Source organism: Protopterus annectens, chromosome 3.part1 (assembly GCF_019279795.1).
Source record: "Protopterus annectens isolate FY-2018-M chromosome 3.part1, PAN1.0, whole genome shotgun sequence".
Taxonomy (NCBI): domain Eukaryota; kingdom Metazoa; phylum Chordata; order Ceratodontiformes; family Protopteridae; genus Protopterus; species Protopterus annectens.
Window position 1 is genome coordinate 476,251,907 of NC_056732.1, and position 19,584 is coordinate 476,271,490.

General features: G+C 42.8%; 1 protein-coding gene across 1 annotated transcript in view; it reads left to right on the plus strand.

Moving 5' to 3' along the window:
- TAF2 (TATA-box binding protein associated factor 2) overlaps nt 1–19,584 on the plus strand; it is a 2,150,018-nt gene that overhangs the window by 1,153,890 nt on the left and 976,544 nt on the right. The window contains exon 12 of the mRNA XM_044066916.1: nt 15,872–16,026. Coding sequence (XP_043922851.1) covers nt 15,872–16,026 — 155 coding nt within the window. The remainder of the gene's footprint in view (nt 1–15,871; nt 16,027–19,584) is intronic.

The following is a 19,584-nucleotide window of genomic DNA, read 5'->3' on the forward strand; positions in this document are numbered from 1 at the left end:
GGCATAAAGGGGCATCCAGATGTACCATCCTCAGAACTTCTTTGCCACCAGTCAGAGCGCTGTCTTTGATCATCTGTCTGAACGCATGTTCGTCAGTTGGTCCTACTGCTTTCATATAAGTGCCCTGTTGAGGTTTTTGATTTTATTTATCTTGTCTTTGCCTTGTAATCTGTTTTTTGGGTTTCATAGCATCCAGAAAGGGGAAATGCCAGTGTAGGCGACAGATTCCCCATAAAAACTGTCACGAGAAGTGTTTGTTCTTTGTAAGCACATCACACACAACCTTACGTCTTCTGAGATTTGACAGTCTTTTGTCCCTAAGCTGTTGATGAGTTGGCTGTCTTTCCTAGTGATTTATCTTGAGAACCAATGACTTAAGGTGTTGGCTAAAGATACCATGGAAGGTTCTTCCAGACCTGAAGACCAGCTGTCTAAGAAGAAAAGGCCAAGAACATTAGGTCTGATTCTTTGGCTGTACTGCCTCCAACTCTTTTGAGGCTGGTTAAAGCCCAGAGGAGCATCTGATTTCTTTCTCAGATTCCTGTGCTGCGACCACTTTGGAGGCCGTCATGGACCTGACGCCATGCATATCTATGGAGGTTTTGCAGACATCTGCCTTGGATGTACAGGGGGACCCGCATCTGGTTATTACTGAAGAGCTTAGGGGTGTTCCTCAAATTTTAGTTAGGGAAGAGGTCCCAACTACTATTATTGAGTGTCATCAGGAGTATGAGCCTCCAAAATGTTTTAAAGCTGATATCCAACTCAGAAAGAAGCAGAAAACTAAACTTGTTTTGCCTGCTCCCAAAGATCCTCAGAGTGAATGGTGGAACTTTACTCAAGGCTTATTTAATGCTCTTATGGCTCTCAAGCCTCCACAGTGTGTTTTTGTTCCTGCTCTCCTCTGGTCTCCTGTCCCTCTTAAGAGGCCTAGGGAGTAGGATTCTTCTGAGAAAGAGGATGCTGAATTTGACGAAGAGTCCCTAACTTAATCCTCCCAGATTCCTTCACCACTTGACTGTGGTTCTGAGAAAGAAGTGTCTTGTCAGTCCTGACTCACCCTTTGAGGGAATTTAATTTGGTGAAACTGTTTCCAAAATGATGGAGTTTTTCAAGTGGAACTGTGCTCAAGTGTCTGATGTTCAGAAAAGAAACTATGAGCTTTTGCAAATGGAGTCTCTTAGGCTTTCTGCTGTTCCTCGAGTTCTTGCTGCCTTGCTGGATGTGTTTTCTACTCCTTCTTAGGCTCTTGATTTTCAACCCCCTACTCCCAATAAACCTGATATGTTTTGTAAAGTGCCTGAGGACTGAAAGTTTATATGTAAATGCCCCTCTGCAAACCCCTTTGTGGTGTCTATGGCTTCAGATAAGCCTTCCAAACATTGCTGCTATCTGATAAGGATAGGAAAACCTTGGGGAGACTGGCTGAGAAGGTGTACATTTCTGCTACCCTGGCATTTAGAGCTGTTAACTGTCAGACACACATGACTAGATACATTTTGGCTGTTCTCTCTCAAGCCTGTCAGACTATTTCTGACCTTCCTGATTCTGAGGGGAAGGCCTCTGCCCTTGCCTTGCTTGGGATGTCTTTCAGTGTGTCCCGCCATTCCATTAAATGCAACTATGATGCAGCAGATGCTTCATCTAGGGCTGCTGCTTTTGAGTCTATTTTGATGAGGTATTTATGGCTCAGACTTCAGCCTTTACCTGATGGTGTCATGGCTAAACTGATGGATGCTCCTCTGGACAATAAGCATTTGTTTGGTGATGCTTCTGCAGAGTTTAAGTCCCTGCAAGAAAAAGACAAGGCCTTACAGGAATTGAAGCATATTGTTGTTGCCCCTGTGCCCAGGTTTCGAAGGAATTATCCTAGTAAACATGCCTTTGTTCATAGACAGTCTGTCCTTACTCCCAAGAGTAAGAAAGGTGGTAGAAGAGCTACCCTGCTAAGGCTACCCAAACTCCTCCTACTCAGAAGCCTCCTTTTCCTGGCAGAAGAGCTACCCTGCTAAGGCTACCCAAACTCCTCCTACTCAGAAGCCTCCTTTTCCTGGCAAACTAGGTGCTGTCTGACTATTCTGTTCTTCTCTGTCGCATTCCCTTTTCTCTACCTTTTTCCCTGTTTAGGTAAAGGTCACCCAAGACTCCTGGGTTTGTTCCATAATGCACCAGGGTTATTTCATGGTTTGCAAATCCCCACCCCTTGCCACCTTTTTGGGCATTTCTCAGCCTCCTCAGGAACAAATGACCTTTTTTCCACAGGTGCTTCAGGGCCTGTTGGCTCAAAGAACAATTCAAGAAGTTTGAACTCCTCAGAGGGGAAAGGAGTTTTATTCCAGAATATTCTTGGTCCCCAGGAAAGAAGGCACCTGGAGACCCATAGTGGATTTTTCTCAGCTAAACACCTTTTTGAAGGTCCCTTCCTTTTGGATGCTATCCCTTCAAATGCTGTTTCCTCTGACTTTTCTAGTATCCCTGGATTTTAAGGATGCTTGTCTACACATTCCTATTCATCCCCTTTTTAGGAAGCTTTAACATTTCTTTGTTACTTCCTGATATTTTCAGTTTTCTGCTTTGCCCTTTGGCCTGTCTACTGCCCCAAGGGTCTTCATCAAACACCTCGTTCCTGTTATTGCTTTCTGCAGGCTAAGGGGAATACAGGTCTTTCCCTACTTGAAAGACCTGCTTGTTCAGGCCTCCTCTCAAGAGATCTTGCTTCAGCATATGCACTTTACAGTTTCTGTCATGCAAAGTCTGGGGTTTACTGTAAATTTCCAGAAGTCATTCCTGATTCCTTCTCAGGATCATGTTTTTCTGGGTTGCAGGATCAATGCTGGCATCCCTGCCTCCTCCCAAGGCCTTAACTCTCATTGCTTTCTTTCAGTCCCTTCTTTGTTTGGCTTCAGTCATAGCCAGAGATTTTCTGAGGGCTCTGGGTTACATGGTTTCCACCATTCCTATGCTCTCTCTAGCCAAGCTCCACATGATAAAGTTTCAGTGGTTTCTAAAGTTAGCTTGGCTTCAACATTCTCATCCTTTAGAATTTCTAATCCCTCTACTACCATTGTTCAAGCTGGAACTTCAGTTGTATATTCATCGGTTGTCCCTCAACCCAGGGCTTCCTTTTCAACATCCAATCTCCTCTCAGGAACTTTTCACAGATATCTCCGATGTGAGATGGGGGTGCCTGCACCGGCCCTCTGAAGGTACAGAGCCTTTGGTCTCTTTGACATAATAAAGATCACAGCAGTATCAAAGAAATGAAAGCTCTTCTGCTGTTTCTTCAGGCTTTTCATTCTCTTTTTCTTCCAGGGACCCTCACGATTCTCACAGACAATACCACAGTGATGTGGTATGTCAACAAGCAAGGGGAGACAAGGTCTCGTCTCCTATGCAGGTTAGCCCTTCAGGTTTGGGAGCTGGCTTTCCAGTCTTAGGTAACCCTTCAGGCAGTTTGCATTCCCTCAGATCAGAACACAATGACAGATTCTCTGAGCAGGTCCATAACACAATCCCACGAGTGGATGCTTCACAGGGATGTGGTTCTGGACATGGTCCACCAGTGGGATACTCCTCACATAAATCTATTTACCTGAACAGACAACTGCCTCTGTTTTGTGCCAAGAGTCCATGCTCTCTAGCCTGGAAGGTGGATGCCCTCTCTTTTTCTTGGAAGGGAGTGTTTCTTTATGCCTTCCCTCCTCTTCATCTCCTTCCAAAAGTCTTGTTTGAGGGTCCAGACGGCATTGGTTTCCACTTCTTCTGCATATTGCCAAAGGGGAATCAGTACAAGTTACCTCACAGGGTGGATCTACTCACACAAGATCTCTCATCCATCCCCACCTGTCCACTCTTCAAGTAACATTGTGGGTGATAGGATTTTCATCCCCTACAGACACCTTTTTTTTCTGAGAATGTGTTTTAGGTCCTGCAGGAGGCCAGGACATCCACTTCTAGGAAATTCTACTTATCCAAATGGAAGAGGTTTTCTCTTTGGTGTTTTTCTCGTAACCTGGATCCACTTACTGTGGGTTATTCTTTGGTTCTTTCTTATATGGGTGAGTTGCTCAATGCTGGGTTGGCATATTTTGCTGTTAAGGCCCACCTATCGGCTGTCTTTGCTTGTCTGCCTTTGACTCCCCAGCTCTAGATTTCAGGCTAAACATTTTCTTAAAGGCATCCTTCACATTCACCCCCCCCCACCCCCAGGAAACCTGTCCCTCCTTCCTGGGACTTTGTGTTTTAGAAAAATTGACTCAGGCTCCTTTTGAGCCTGCTGCTTCAGCTTCCTTAAAGCATTGCTCTTGGAAGATTGTTCTTTTGGCCCTTACTTTTGCCAGATGGGTAGCTGAGCTGCAAACCCATATGACTTTTCCTCCTTTTTTAGTTTTCCATAAGGACAGGGTGTCCCTTCGTACTAATCCTTTTATGTCCAAGGTAGTTAATGAGTTGCCTCTTAATCAGTCTGTTCATTTGCCCACTTTTTTCCTTTCCCAAAGTCTGCTAGTGAGAAGGTTTTGCACACTTTGGGTGTGCTTAGACAACTCTGATATTATTCAGATAAGAATAAAGCTTTCTGTAAATCTGAACAGCTTTTTGTTTCTTTTCATCCTAGGTCTTTGGGTTTGGCTGTTTCCAAGCAAACCATTTCCTCTTGGATATCTATGGCCATTTCTTGTTGCTATTCTTTTCATGGGAAGAGCCTTCCTACTTCTGTTAAGGCTCATTCTACTAGGGCTGTGGCTTCTTCTGGTGCTTTTTTGAAGGGTTTGAATTCTAATATTATTCTTGCGGCAGCTTCCTGGACTTCTGTGCATACCTTTACCAACCACTGTAGGTTGGATGTGATCTCTAGGGCTAGAGCTGGCTTTGCTAGGGCCATTCCCCATGGCTTCTTAGAGGGCTATGCTGTCCCTTCCTCCTCCCATTCTTCTTGAGCTGTTGTACTCTCCCTTTTGTAAACAATACTGTAACAGTGATATGGAAGGACATAGTACAGTTGTGTAAAATATTACCATAACAGTAGATGTTTTTCTCTTCACTGTTGCAGTATTCGCTCCCTCCTCCCCCCTGGTCCTTTTTCCTTCTGGATGGGCTATTTACCTACTTTTATCCTTGAACTGCCATTCCTACTCGGGCTTTTTCATTCTGAGGATGGTACATCCAAACATCAGCTTTTTGCTCTATGCTGTGCATGCAGAGCATACATGTGATGTACAGCCTACTCTTTACAACCAAAAGGCTTTGGTATACTGTCTGGACATTGGGCTTCCCTTGGCAGGGGATCACTATTGTAAAGAATACTGCAACAGTGAAGAGGAGGACATCTACTGTTACGATAAGAATTTGCACATCTGTACTTTCTTATCCTAGAATACACTGTGTTTGATGTCTGTTACTTCCAACAGGAGGATGTCTGAGCTACATGACATTTTGAGAAGTTAGCCGTCATGTCTCAGTGACGAGATGAGCCTGAAAACTAACCTTTTTTTCATGCACAAAGTAGTATGGGAATTTTACTGAATGAGGTTATACAGGGTTCGGTTTTCTATTCTATGCCTCAAAATAGGGGAGAGAAGATATTATACTTAATGGATTTCTTAGCTATCTCAGATGTTATGTAGGATGAACAGAGTATCTCTGACTAACAAATGATCTATTTATATCCTTCATGCTAAACAAGTGGAGGCCTTTCTTCAAATAGACACTATCAAACTGGCTAGGCAGTTTGTTATGAGAAGAGCAGAAAAATCCTACAGGCATTGTAAAAGTTCATTCTACTAGGCCACCATAGAAGCATTCTGTGGAAATGTACTAGCTCAGAGTATCAGCGTAACAGATACTTGGATTACTGTGCATACTTTTTCCAGACATTGCAAGCTGGATTTCCGAACTAAGAAGGGCAGGATTGACATCTGCAGTCCTGCAAGGCATGCTGTAACTGCTTTCACCACCGCAGGAGAGCTAACTACTGTAGTACTATTCCCAAGGACAAGGAATTGTCTTGCAGCAGTGATGCTTAAGATGAGCATAGCATAATATAGTTGTATGAGTACACTCACTATAACACCTCTTAGTAGACCAAGTATAATGAATAGGGCCATGAGTCGGTTCATGTAAGACATGTTGTTTAGGACTTGTATCCTTTTAGTAAGGTATTTCTGTGGGCATTCCAGTTGTTGCATGTGTCTGAGCAGGTACATCCCAAAGAGAGCATTCTATTCAATGACTGGCCTAATGAGGGCTGAGTAAATGGTGATAATGGCATGCCTAAATCTAGAAACAATCCCTTTGTTTCTAAGCTGTGCAATATAGGACTTTCTTACAGCAATAGACACATGTTGGTGAAAAATTAGGTCACTGTCCACATAGGTTCATAAGTCCCGAACAAGTGGGTCAGTAATTAGGAGCTTATTGTCAATGTGATAGTTCTCTGGGGTAGATGACTTACCAAAGGATATAATAATGCATTTTTTGGCACTTTGTTTCAGTCCATGATTTTGACACTATTTATTTATTTAGGACAAATCTTCCTGCAGGAAGGCAAAGTCATTTGAGGATTCAATGACTGCTTCTTGCTTGCAGTCTTCTGCAAACTTAGTAGTCAGAGCCCTTCAGTATAATATATATTTTTTTAAACTTCAGAAGACTAAATGTCAAACAGGACAGGTCTCATCATAGAACCCTGGGGGACTCCACTGGTGATTGGTCTTTATGGAGATAACTTCCCCTATGATTATCTGCATCCTGTGTGCCGGTTGGAAATCAGTTTGGTGACATAGGGGATTTATTCCCAGTTTATTTAGCTTTTTTACTATGCCTTAGTGGGGAATTGTGTCAAATGTTTTAGCCAGGTCGAAGTATGCAGTGTGTACCATTTTTCTTTCATCCATTGCTTTTGTGACCTTTGTCCAGGTTCACGGATGTGGTCTTTCACTGTATTTGGCACTTCTCCTGTGTGCCCTGTTCAGTCACAGCCTCACCTTAGGCTTTGTCCCTACTGAATGGTGCACTGCTACAGTCATCCCTCTCCACAAAGGAGGAGCGACTACAGACCCTGGAAACTATCGCCCTATTAGCCTGACGAGTCTGATATGCAAAGCTATGGAACGCACATCATGGACCTAATAAACAAGGATATAAGGGAATCTCCAAACATTGGATCCCACACAGTTTGGTTTTGTGAAAGGTGGATTATGCCTGCTCAACTTGGTCGACTTCTTTGAGTCAGTCACCAGAGTTGTGGATGAAGGCAGGGTGGTTCATACAGCCTACCTCGATCTGGCCAAGGCCTTTGATACCATTCCCCACTCATGAATCATAGAAAAACTCACTAAGCTAGGCATCAACCCCTATATCACTAGGTGGGTTGCAAACTGTCTCACAGATAGAAAGTAGCTGACTCCAAGTCAGACTGCCGAATAGTCATGAGTGGAGTCCCACAGGGTTCGGTCCTGGGTCCCCTCCTGTTTGATATCTACTTCTCTGAAGTCCAGGCCAACATGGAGGGACTCTGGCTGACAAAGTTCACAGATGATTGCAAATTGGGAGCTATTATTAACTCCCCAAGTGATGTTGACATCCTACAGAATGGCCTCACTGAGACCAACAACTGGTGTCAGAACCATGGCCTTAAGCTTAGTGCCAAAAAAAATGTGTCGTCATCTCCTTTGGGAAAATCCTGGTTCTCATAAATTACCACATTGATGGTAGTCCACTGAACACAGAAGGCATTATAAGAGATCTGGTAACACAGGTTGACAGCAACCTCTCTTTTGATCACCACATTGCCACTGTGGTCAGAAAGTCCTTCTGTGTGGCACATCTCATTATTAAGGGTTTTGCATCCAGGAAGAAAGAGGTCATTGTCTCCCTCTACTCTTCCCTCATTAGGCCAGTCATCAAATACAATGCCCCATTTGGCATGTACCTCACTAGACACCTGCAACAACTGGAGAGGCCGCAGAAGTACCTCACAATGAGAATCCCAGGCCTTAAACACTTGTCCTATATGGACAGACTCAAAAAAACTACAACTATTCTCTGTCTCATATCACCTACTTAGAGGCGATCTCTGCCTGCCTTACAGAGCCATGTCTGACCCAGCTCTGGTAGAAATGCTACATCTAAAGAAATCCCAGTTCCTTCGCACCACACACTCCAGAGACCTCAGCCTCATTACCACAATCAACAGAACGTACCGGAGGGACAGGTTCATAACCCAGAGACTGCCCATGCTATGGAATAGACTTCCCATACATGTCAAGCAGAGCACCTCGCTGACCCTGTTCAAGAGAAATCTCGATGAGTGGATGGGAAATACAAAATTCACCCCGGGGATAACTCCAGTGGCTCTACTCGACAGAGGCACTGGGAGCTAAGGTCGGGTGGCACGATGCCAGGGTAATCCTATGGCTAGGCTTGTATGTAAAGGCCCCAGGGCCATTAGCCTAGTACACACCTATGAACTTATTATTAGGCCATTCTCTGAGAACATAGCCCCCTTTGGCATGTACCTGCCCAAACACTTGACACAACTTGAATACCAAAAGTGTTTTCTGTCCAAGAAAGCCAAGGGCCCCCCCCCAAACCATAAGAACTACACTGATCATCTGAATGCCTTATCCATATTCTCGGTATTGTACAGGCTGCTGAGGGGTGACCTCTGTCTTGCATACAGAGACTCAACAGACCTTATCCTGTCAGACTTGCTGCACATCCATAAGTTCAATGGTGACTGAAACACCCGCTCAAGAGATCTTAATCTCTTCTGCACGTAAACAGAACATGTTGGTGGGATTGATATGTATCACAGAGAATTCCACTTCTTTGGAGTCATCTTCTCTCCACTTAAAACAAAGTACATCTGTTACTGTATTCAAACCTAACCTGGACGAGCTGTTGGGGAGTCACAAATTCATTCCTAGAGTAGCATCATTTTTTTCTTATGGAAAGGGGTAACATGTAAATGTTACTTCTGAGGGTTATTCCTGGTTAAATTACAAGTGGAAAAAACTTCATGGGAAAGCATGGCTAGGCCTCTATAAAGATCCTCAGAGGTCAATAGCTTAGGAAGTGCCTATGGACATATGAACCTTCCCCAAGTTAATACCCATGTCTTAACTGACCAGAGTGGCAGGGTAATGGACAAAGCACTGGCAGCACAAACCATAAGCAAAAAAAAAATGGTTAGTAATTAGGCATATTGACCTGAGGACCTTCCCTCCATAAGTCCTCAATGAGAAGCCAAGGTTTACCATATCAAAAGTCTGCTGATATTATGGAAACATATTTACTAGGTCCTTGATGGCTTTACAGAGTGAGGACCAATGGCTTAATTTTCCCAAAGTGGGGCACACTTGCAAGTAGCCTTTTTAGAAAGCAAGAAATTAAATGACATTAGATTCCCTCTTCTTCTAGTGGTGTGTTGTTCTGACATCTCTGGCAAGAGGAGGAGTACTGGTACACTCTGTGGATATCCAGAAAACTCTGGATGTTGCACTAAATGTGTGGATGCCTGCCTGATGCTAATTCACATAGATAGTGAATTGTACTTCAGCTTTTGTCCTTCTGCTTAAGTAGATTCTGTCACACTTAATAGACTGATAAAATTGTAATTTTTTTTAATTTTCTTGCTCAGGTGTTGGTTTCATCTTTCCTGGGAGGAAGACAAAACACTAGGTTAGTCCATAGTAGACTTCATAAACCTGAACGTTCCTTCAAATGAGGGAAGTTTCTGGGGGAAGCTTTAAGGAGAATATCTCATTATCTTTAGCTCCATCTGTAACATAGGACCCTCTTTACCTTCGGATCCCCTTCCCAGGGCAGTTCTCGGGGATAAAGAGACACTTCTTTCCCTGATTTTAATGGTGTGTGGTCTTCGCTCACTTGAAGATGAAAGCAATTAGTAGATGACAGGCAAGCGTCAGGTTTCAGGTGATGGGGCCCTAGCACTTGAAGCATTTCTAGCAATGACTCCATGGTCATGAGAGCCCTGCATGAGGCCTAATGCAGTACCCTTCTCATTAAAAAAAACACACTGCCATAACTGTGTCAGCAAGTCCTAATAGATGCAAAAACACAAGACTGCCACCAAAGCTTTAGAACTCACGTGTCCTGCACAAAGGTATGAAAAGTTCGGCATTGATGTAGATGAGAGATTATGCACTTTCCCCAAGGCAATGCTATCTTAGAGCTGTCACTCTTAAGTAAACTTGATATGGGGTGCAGTGGGCTTGCATCTGTTTTTTTCCTCCTTTCATCTTTGTTTAATCTTAACCATTTGAAATGTGACACTTATTCTTGCAGGCTGCAAACTTGACCCATTCAAGGATTCATTCTGCACGAGCCAGTCAAGCTTCTGACACACATTGAAAGAATGACATTAACAGCACTGGACACACACACACACACACACACACACACACACACACACACACACACACACACACACACACACACACACACACACACACACACACACACACACCTGCTCTGCATGCTGTACCTTTTGTTGTCTTCTTATGTACAGCCAGCAGTGTGTGCAAAGTCAGTCCCACTCTAGTCAGTGCAGAGTTTGAAACATAGAAAAAGCACTGACCTTGTCAGAGAATTATATTGCTGATCCCTTGAATCCTGAGACCAACCTTGTACTGTGAGATCACTTCTAGTCTTTCTTTCTGCTGGCCATCCTTCAGAGCTAATAATGTATGAGCTGTGATGAAGGCATCTTACTTATCTCATTATTTCCTGTGGGTAACCAACTTGAAATACTAGTACTTGAGAAAATGTTTCACTTATTGCATCTGTCTCAGACAGTTAAAAACAGTGTTGATTCATAGGTTCATATGTGGTTACTGGGCAGTTGGACTGAAGGTCTTTATAAGCCTAGCTGTGTGTACCCAGTGTAATACCAGAGAAATCCAATATAAAGGATCTTGCCTAAAGTATGCAATGACTGCCCATATCTAGGAGGGTCATAGGGGAATTCCCCAGCAGGAATTTACAGTTTCCCCTCCAGTCATCCAGGCTACACTAAACAGAGTCATAGTGGAGGCTTTGTTTGATGTGAATTGGTAGCCTATTCCAGAGGAGTGTCAACCTCTGAGAGACATATCTGTCTCTCCAGCAGGTCCTATTTATGTCACAGGGCAGGTTAAGGTCTCTGGAGCCGGGTACCCCTTGTCCCATTTGACTTCTTAGATAGCAACCTCTTCCTCTTGTTGTGCATTTAATTATTAACACTAGAAGTCCACCAGGGAGGCTTGCTTTTTCTTGAGGATCTTGTTTTGATCCTGTCAGGTACAACTGTGTCAATGCATTTGTGTAAGTATTTGTACAGGGCATTTGTGTATACCTTAATATAGTTGTCAATGCCATCTGTGGGAACAGGAGCTTGGAAATTATTTATGCCATCCCTTAGGAGGGTATAATTAGCTTTGTGACATTTTTTAGCCTGATTTCACCTAAGAGGGGTTCAGGTGTTATAGCTACTTCATATGTGACTGATTTGTGATCAGATTTAAGTCCTGTATTTGTGGTGGTGCAATGGTCACCCATGTTGATGAGGACCAGGTTGAGAATATTTTAGCCCCTTCTGGGGTTCCATACTATTTTTCCAGGATATTATGGTTAACAAAGTCCAGGAATCTTTGTGTGGGCATGTTGGTACTCGTATAAGTTTCCCAGTCATTGAAAGGATAGTTAAAATCACCCATGACTAGGGTGTTTGGTTGTAATTTGATTGACTCAAGTAGGTCCAAATAAGCAGCGTGGGTACCTTGGCTCATTGAAGGGAGTCCTATAGCTAACGATGACTTGAAGGGGAGTCTTACCCACATTTAGCTGAATTTGGAGTAACTCCATGGAGTTTTCCTGCCTAACCAGTCTAGAGATGTATTTATCTTTGATGAAGATAGATACTCCTCCTTTAGTTCTCACACATTCATTTTGCAGTTTGAAAGTCTGGAAGGCATTGTAGCCTTGCAAGGCTGGGGTACTCTCTGCGGCCCTGTACCAAGTTTCTGTAACTGCATAGACGTCAACATCCTTCAGGAAGTGGAGTGCTTCCATAGAGTGCAGTTTCTGATTTAAACTCCTAGGGTTTTGCAGCATAACCTTTAATTTATTTGTTTCTTCTTTGGACCTTGCCTAAAAAAGGCACTATGGGAAGGCAAGTGCCTTAACCAGTAACCGAAAGCCTAGAGGTCACAGGTGAAGACCATCTGTGGCAAAGCATTGTGGTCTATCAACCTATGAACCATGTCATCCCAGGCTGACAGGAACTGGATCCCCTTAGAATGACACCAGAAACTAAGCCAGTTGTTGAAGTCAATTTTTTTATATTGTGGTATCATCCTAGGTGAGGGTAGAATGCTGCTGAAGGCTAGGGTCATACCTGCCTGGGACACACATTCATAGTGCTCAATCATGTCTCTCTTCATATAGTCCAGTGAGGTACGTCTCAAAGCATTTACACCAATATAAACTATGACGGAGTCATAACGGTACTTGTTGAGAGACTTGAGTGCATGTGTGATCTGTCGGATCTTGACACCTGATAAACAGCTGACCATTACCTTCTTGTCCAGCCTAGTGAGTCAAGTCCACGTATGATGGTTTGTTTGTTGAGTGCATGGTTTGCGTAGGCAGTATAGTATATGAGCTGATAAACCTATTCAGTGTTACTGTTCTTTGCGAGAGAGAGTGAGCATTCCAGATTCGGTAGATGCATCTCTTGCAGATTGTACTTGAATGATTTAGAAGTGAAGGGTTGTCAGTTACATGAGGCAGTTGCTACACTGCCTTAGGATACCCATGACAGTCAGGCTGGTAGGAGAAATGGAGGGAAACTGACCATGTTTAATGTTAGGTTAAATCCTGTTTTCATAGTGGGGAGAGAAAATGGAGGGGTGTGATATAACTTAGTGCTCTAAATGGGGTCTGTACTAATGGGGTGCTCTAAATGGGGTCTATACTAATGGGGTGCTCTATAAAGGGTCTGTATTAGTGCGAGGTCTCTAAATGGTATGAAACTATTGTTGGTTCGGTGGTTTTGGGACTGTTTAATGGGCAAAAGCACAGCTGAGGTGCTCTCTGAGCAGCTAAGCACAATTTAAGGACTTCTGTGCCAGATCATGGGCAGCTACTAAAGGAAAATTTATTTACTGAGGTTTTTGAGTCTATAACCACCAATGGTTACCCCAGCTACACTGTAGTGCGTGGTGGTGCACAGAAGTGCGTTACCCGTAAACAGATGAATACAGCAGAGCAGTGGCTGGTTGCCTAACTCTGTGGAGCTGTGTTAAAACAAGTGCAAACCCTCGCAAATGCGGGACTTATGTAGCAACAGTGAGCAAACTGAATTAAACTATTTAACCAGTAAAAAAGCTCAAAAGTGAGCCCTGTGTCAGCAGCCTTCAATCAGATGAGTCCTAACTGCACTCTCCTGCCACAGGAGTGCAGGGGGGGGCCTCTCCAACAAAAGATAGGCTGGTTTAGTGCCCAGTTTAACAAACAGAACCAGGTTCAGCAGGTTTGAATCTAGTCTATGCTAAAGCAGAAAAAAAGTGCAACAAATCAGCAATATAGCAACACTTCAGTTTAAAAGTGCAAAGCACAGTATAAAATTGTACTTATGGTTAGCAGAATGCAACAGATTCCTTGGATTGCACAGATGAATACAACAGAGCAGTGGCTGGTCGCCTAACTCTAGCCTGTCAGTGCAGGAAGCCTTTAAAGATTTATGTAGTTTAGGCATTAGACTTCATAATTTTTCAATACCATATGTTAGGTTCAAAGTTTGACTTAAGGTAGAAGAGGTGCACATAAGGTTTACTAGTAGTCACGTATAGTAATTGCTTATTATCAATTTTATTTATTGCATTTGTGACTGTGAAAGTCCAACTAGGAGGAACACCCCTTTTCATTGGAAGCCTGAGTAGAAAAGCTCCAGAAGATACAGAAAGAAACATACATACATGCAAACAGAATGTAATGAATCATTTCAGCATATAGTTCTGAGAAAATAAACACGTTGATTAGATATGTATGAATAGTCAACATACAAATTTATTATAATTATGATACAGGCAATACAACAATATAAAAAAAGTCATTCAAATGTAAATCAGAATGAGTGTTTACACTAAGAAGGTTTGACCCATAGTCTTTATTAATAGTAGAACAGTGGTAAAGTGAGCTTACATACAACGTAAAATTGAGGAGAGTATGGTGCAATGTTTATGGCCAAGGAGACATACTCATACTGGGTAAGACAGAAGATGACTTGCCAAGTAGTCATTTTAGAGCAGGAAGAGAAAGAATGGGATAAGGGTAGTTTAGGGGGATTAGCCAGGTGTGGTGCATGAACAAAGCCATGAGACCTTTAGTTGCTGTTTCAGTATTAGCTTGAAAAATTTCAGATAGTTAAACTGAGTGAGTGGGGAATGGAATTCTAAACATTAGATAAGTGAGAGGTATACAGTGAGTCACCTGCAGTATAGCTTGATTTCATTGGTTGCTGTAAGAATTTCAGTAGAGTGAAAGGTCCTAGATGCTGAAAAAGGTTTGATAATACTTTTAATGCTTTGTACTTTTCATGTTGGAAAACTAGACTGTGAATAGTTTTTTAGATGTGAGAATATTAGATTGTGAGGTAATTCTAGCCAGTTTATTTATTTTTTTGTTCCATGCAGTGATGGGATCTATATGACATGTCTGATGCAAACTTAGCTGTTTTGTTGCAGCATTTTTCAGACTTGTTTTTTTTTTTTTTTTTTTTTTTTTTTTTTGATAGCTTACAATTCAGTGACATACTCGGATCAAAGTCTGATCTGTGGTAGATGAATGGAAGAGATCCACAAAGGTTTTCTAATCAGAGAAAAAAAAACTGCTGCCACTAGGAACTGTATGGGGGTATTTGGAAATGCCGACTACCCATGCACCTGTGTTTTTTGATTTCACCACCTTTCATTGCATATGGTAAGATATGCATCTTAAATAAATCTATTTTGCACTTGCGTGCAAAAGCATTTATTTCAGAATCATAACTATCAACTTTAACTGCATTCCATAAAACTATGTGAAAAAAAAATACCCATAGCAGAGCATTAAGTATTTCTGAATACCCCCTAGATATTTAGTTAGAAGGCTATTGGGGTCGGGGTGTTATGACAGGGTCTACCTGAGATGGTCGACAATTCATTTGATCGACATTTATTTGGTCGACAAGTCATTTGATCGACAGGCAGATTTGCCCCCCTCCCCAATGTTGTGCGACCCTTGAGTTGATATATATAGTTAGGGGGGGTGGGGGGGTGAAGCCCCCCACATTAAACTGCTTGTCGATCAAATGACTTGTCGACCAAATAAATGTCGATCAAATGAATTGTCGACCATCTCAGGTAGACCCGTTATGACAACATCAACAGTCATCTAGATTGAGCCAGTGTTTATACCACCAGGTGGCTAGATCCACAGCAGTTATATGTATATGCGAGTCCTTCAGTTATATCTACATATATAAACTGCCTTATGACATGTCATGACGGAAACTGGGCATTTCTCCAAATTAGCAGGAAATAAAAACAAGCGAGTAATAGTTTAGCTAGAAAAATAGGTTGTGACTCTTGGAACATTGTATTAAAGTAATGAATTAGGTACTTCCTACAGATAAGGGCTTGAATCTTTGTGCATGCAGTGTATGATTCTGAGCAAGTCTCTATTGGACAACAGTTTTTGTGCCTTTTGGTATGTTACCTATACCTAGCAAAAAAAAGTAATAATACATGTGTTTGACAGTGGAGTTTTTCAACCATCAGAATTTTATGCCTTCCCTTGTTCACTAAATGAGTTTAATTTGCTCTTTTAGGTGTTCAACAAATTGTTGAGTTTGGCAAGCACTGCCTCTTCTCAGAAGTTCCAGTCTCATATGTGGAGTCAGATGTTGGTTTCTACATCAGGATTTTTGAAATCCATCTCCAATGTCTCTGGTAAAGACATTCAGCCTTTAATAAAACAGTGGGTGTATCCTTTTATATGTTGCTTTGTTTCAGGTATTTCTTTTGTAGTAGCCTTCCTTAAGGATCATGTACCAGAATCATTTAAGAAAACTCTTTTTTTGATAGTGTAATAGAAGGAGCAATCACTGCCCAATTTATTTCTGAACGTGTCTAGTTACTGCCTATCCTCAGTTTCTGTTATGTTCCTCATATTTGCAGCCTGTAATGAGGAATCTTTATTGAGATCTTTTTGCGTCAGGTGATACATGTGATGCATGCAATATTTGTACTAGTAGATCCTCAAATGCCCTTGTCCTTGACATCTGAGCAGTTACTTCATTTGGAAGTGTGTTACACAGCCAGTATCACATGTCAGTGTAAATTGAGTGATGCGCCAGTCTTTCCTTCAGGTTCTATAGTTTGACCTTGAGCCATATTTTTTTTTTATCATTTGAAGAAAAATAATGAGACATAGAATGGAAACTGCAAATGTCAAAACATGTTGTACTGCCTTGAAAGTATTTTTGCAAGGGCGCTTCACCCTCCAGCACCCTTCCCAAACTGGAGGCTGCATCATTCACCCCTGATTTTTATTGTGTGTATGTGTGTTACATATATATTTATGCATATTTATATGTACATACACACAGATATCAACAAAGATATATATATATATATATATATATATATATATATATATATATATATATGTTCATCGTGCATACAGCTGCAGTCATAACAGATGGTTCTCCTGCCGTCAGGCGGGTCCTTGGTCGGCCGAATTCCAAAGTCTAGGTCCAGCATCGGTTGTCATCGCTTCTTCCCTGACGTCAATGCGACAGGGGTATAAAGGAACCAGCCGACGCCATTTTCTTCAGTCTTTCTTGCTGCGCGGTGCCCGAAGCAGAAGCAGTTCGCAAGTGCCGGGCGGCCAGCTCCTGAGATTACGAAAATTTGGAAACCGAAGTCTTCTTAAAAGCTAAGTACCCCGTTGGGGAAACTTTTCTTGCCTCAGACCGATGTCAGACAAAGTTAGTAATTGTATTTCTTGTGGGAAGCAAATACCGCATAAGGATTTCCATTCCCTCTGTATTCCTTGTTTAGGCCCAGACCACGACGTCTCGGTCTGTCGTCTTTGTGCTACATTCAACAAACGCACTATTAAGCATCGGGCGGAGTTCACCCAGCATTATTTTGGGAAAGCATTTAACTATACTACTCCGACTCCGGTTTTGTCTAAAAATCGCAAAGACAAGGACCGACACTCGAGGTCCGCGGCCTCTACCGACACCACGCCAAAGCCGACTACATGTGGTCCGGTTCTCAGCGAGGCGCCTACGCAGCCCCTGATTACCGACGGCACATCTTTGGCGGTGTCTCCTGTGCCCGAGGTCACAGGCTCCTCGGCCCACACCCCGACTACAGATACCGAAGCCACTCTTGGCGTTGAAACACAGAATGTGGACAGGTCTACCTCCACTCAAGGTGTTTTCAGACCTTCCTCTTCTTTCTCCATCAAGGCTTTCACCAAGTCTAAAGCAACCATGCACTCTAAGAGACCAGCTACACAGGGCCCATCTCCAGGCCCCATGCCTAAGAAACAGATGCTTAAAATGGCTGAGGATTTAATTACTCTAATTAGAGGTTCTCAGCACTCACCGGACAAAAGGCCCAGAGTGGAGGAAGATTCACCCTCCTCTGATCAGGGCTCCATTATTTCAGAACACTCTGATGATCAGGAACAGTCTTGCTCCCCTTTTGAAGACTCTAATGCGGAGGAGTCTATTCCTTCTGTATCCCCCCCTGAGGATTACTCATTTGGGGAAACTTTGCATACCTTAAGGGAACACTTCCACTGGGAAGGTCAGGATTATTCAGATTCCAAGAAAAGGCTCAGGGAATTTCTCTTGTTACCCCAGCACAGGCCTCTGGCTATACCTCCTGTCTTGGACATCCTAGATGATGTTTACTCGGAGGCCTGCCTTAACCCGGACTCTCTACCTCCAGCTCCAGTTAAGCCTGACAGGTACTACAGGGTTCCTGACTCACACCAATTTCTATACAAAAGCCATGCTGCTGACCTAGAAACCATCTCACAGGGCCCCAAGGGAGTTAAGGCCTCCATTACCAAAAATCCATTGGCTTCCGAGAGAGATTCCAGATCCTTAGCAAGGTGGGGAAAAAAGGTATATACCTCGGCCACCTTATCCATGAGGGCCTTAAACTGTCAGTTTCATATGCTAAAATACCAACAGTTTTTGTTATCAGAATTTAAAAGTAAAATGTCACAACCTGAACAACCAGACTTGAAGGAGTTGCAGGATTTGATGCATAGTGCAGAACAAGTGGGTAAGCATACCTTACAATGTGGTTTTGATGCTCTAGAGGCCTCATGTAGAGCTGCTGTTACAGGCTCAGTCATACGTAGGCATGCCTGGCTCAAGGAACAAGCCTTGCCTGATCATGTCAAAGCTAAATTACTAGACGCCCCTCTTCAAAAGGATGTACTTTTTGGTGCTAATGCTGAGGAAGTATTACGGAAAATGGAGGAAAAGGCTAAATCAATGTAAACTGTGAAAGAATTTCTGCAGGTTCAACCCCCACGTTTTAGTAGAAATTGGCCTTCCAAAAACTGGTCCTTTCCTGCCACAGACAGACCTCAAAGAGGCAGATACAGGCGCCCGAGGGGCAGAGGACAATCACAAGGATCGTATAGAGGCAGACAATGGCAAGCTCCTACACAAAGAGGTGGTGAGGACAACTCGCAATCTTTCAGAAAGCAAACCCAATGACTTTCCCCTTTGCATGCCAACCAGGTCTCAAATGGCAGCCCCCTTAGGAGGAAAACTGGCATTATTCTCAAAAAATTGGCATGTTGTCACAAAGGACAAATGGATCCTGGACATTATAAACAGAGGCTACAAATTCCATTTTCATACCCTTCCAAAAATGAGAGGCATGCCAAACCTGCCACACAATCAAAGGGCAGAGGCACAAAGGCAAATTTCAGATCTCATAAACATGAAAGCTATTCAAGAGGTACCTACACACGAAACAAGGTCAAGGTTTTTACTCCAGGCTATTTCTGGTGCCAAGGAAGGGAAAAGACTGGAGACCTATTTTGGATCTATCCATCCTAAACACATTTCTACTCGTACCAAAATTCAAGATGCTCACTCTACAGCAACTTCTTCCCATGCTGGGCAAGGAGTCTTGGCTGGTAACATTGGACCTCAAGGAGGCATACCTGCATGTCCCAATTAGACAAAATTGCAGAAGGTACCTCAGATTTCTTGCAGGTTCAACCCATTATCAATTCTCTGCATTGCCCTTTGGCTTATCTACTGCGCCCAGAGTATTCATGAAATGCCTGGCATCAGCAGTTGCCTACTGCAGACTTCAAGGGATACAAATATACCCCTATTTGGATGACTGCCTGATCCAAGCGGACAGCAAGCACATTCTTCTGAAACATCTGGCTTATGTAATAATGTTATTGAACTCTCTGGGATACAGAGTCAACAAAGAGAAATCAAGGCTAATACACTCTCGGAAGATAATTTTCCTGGGTGCCAATTTGGAC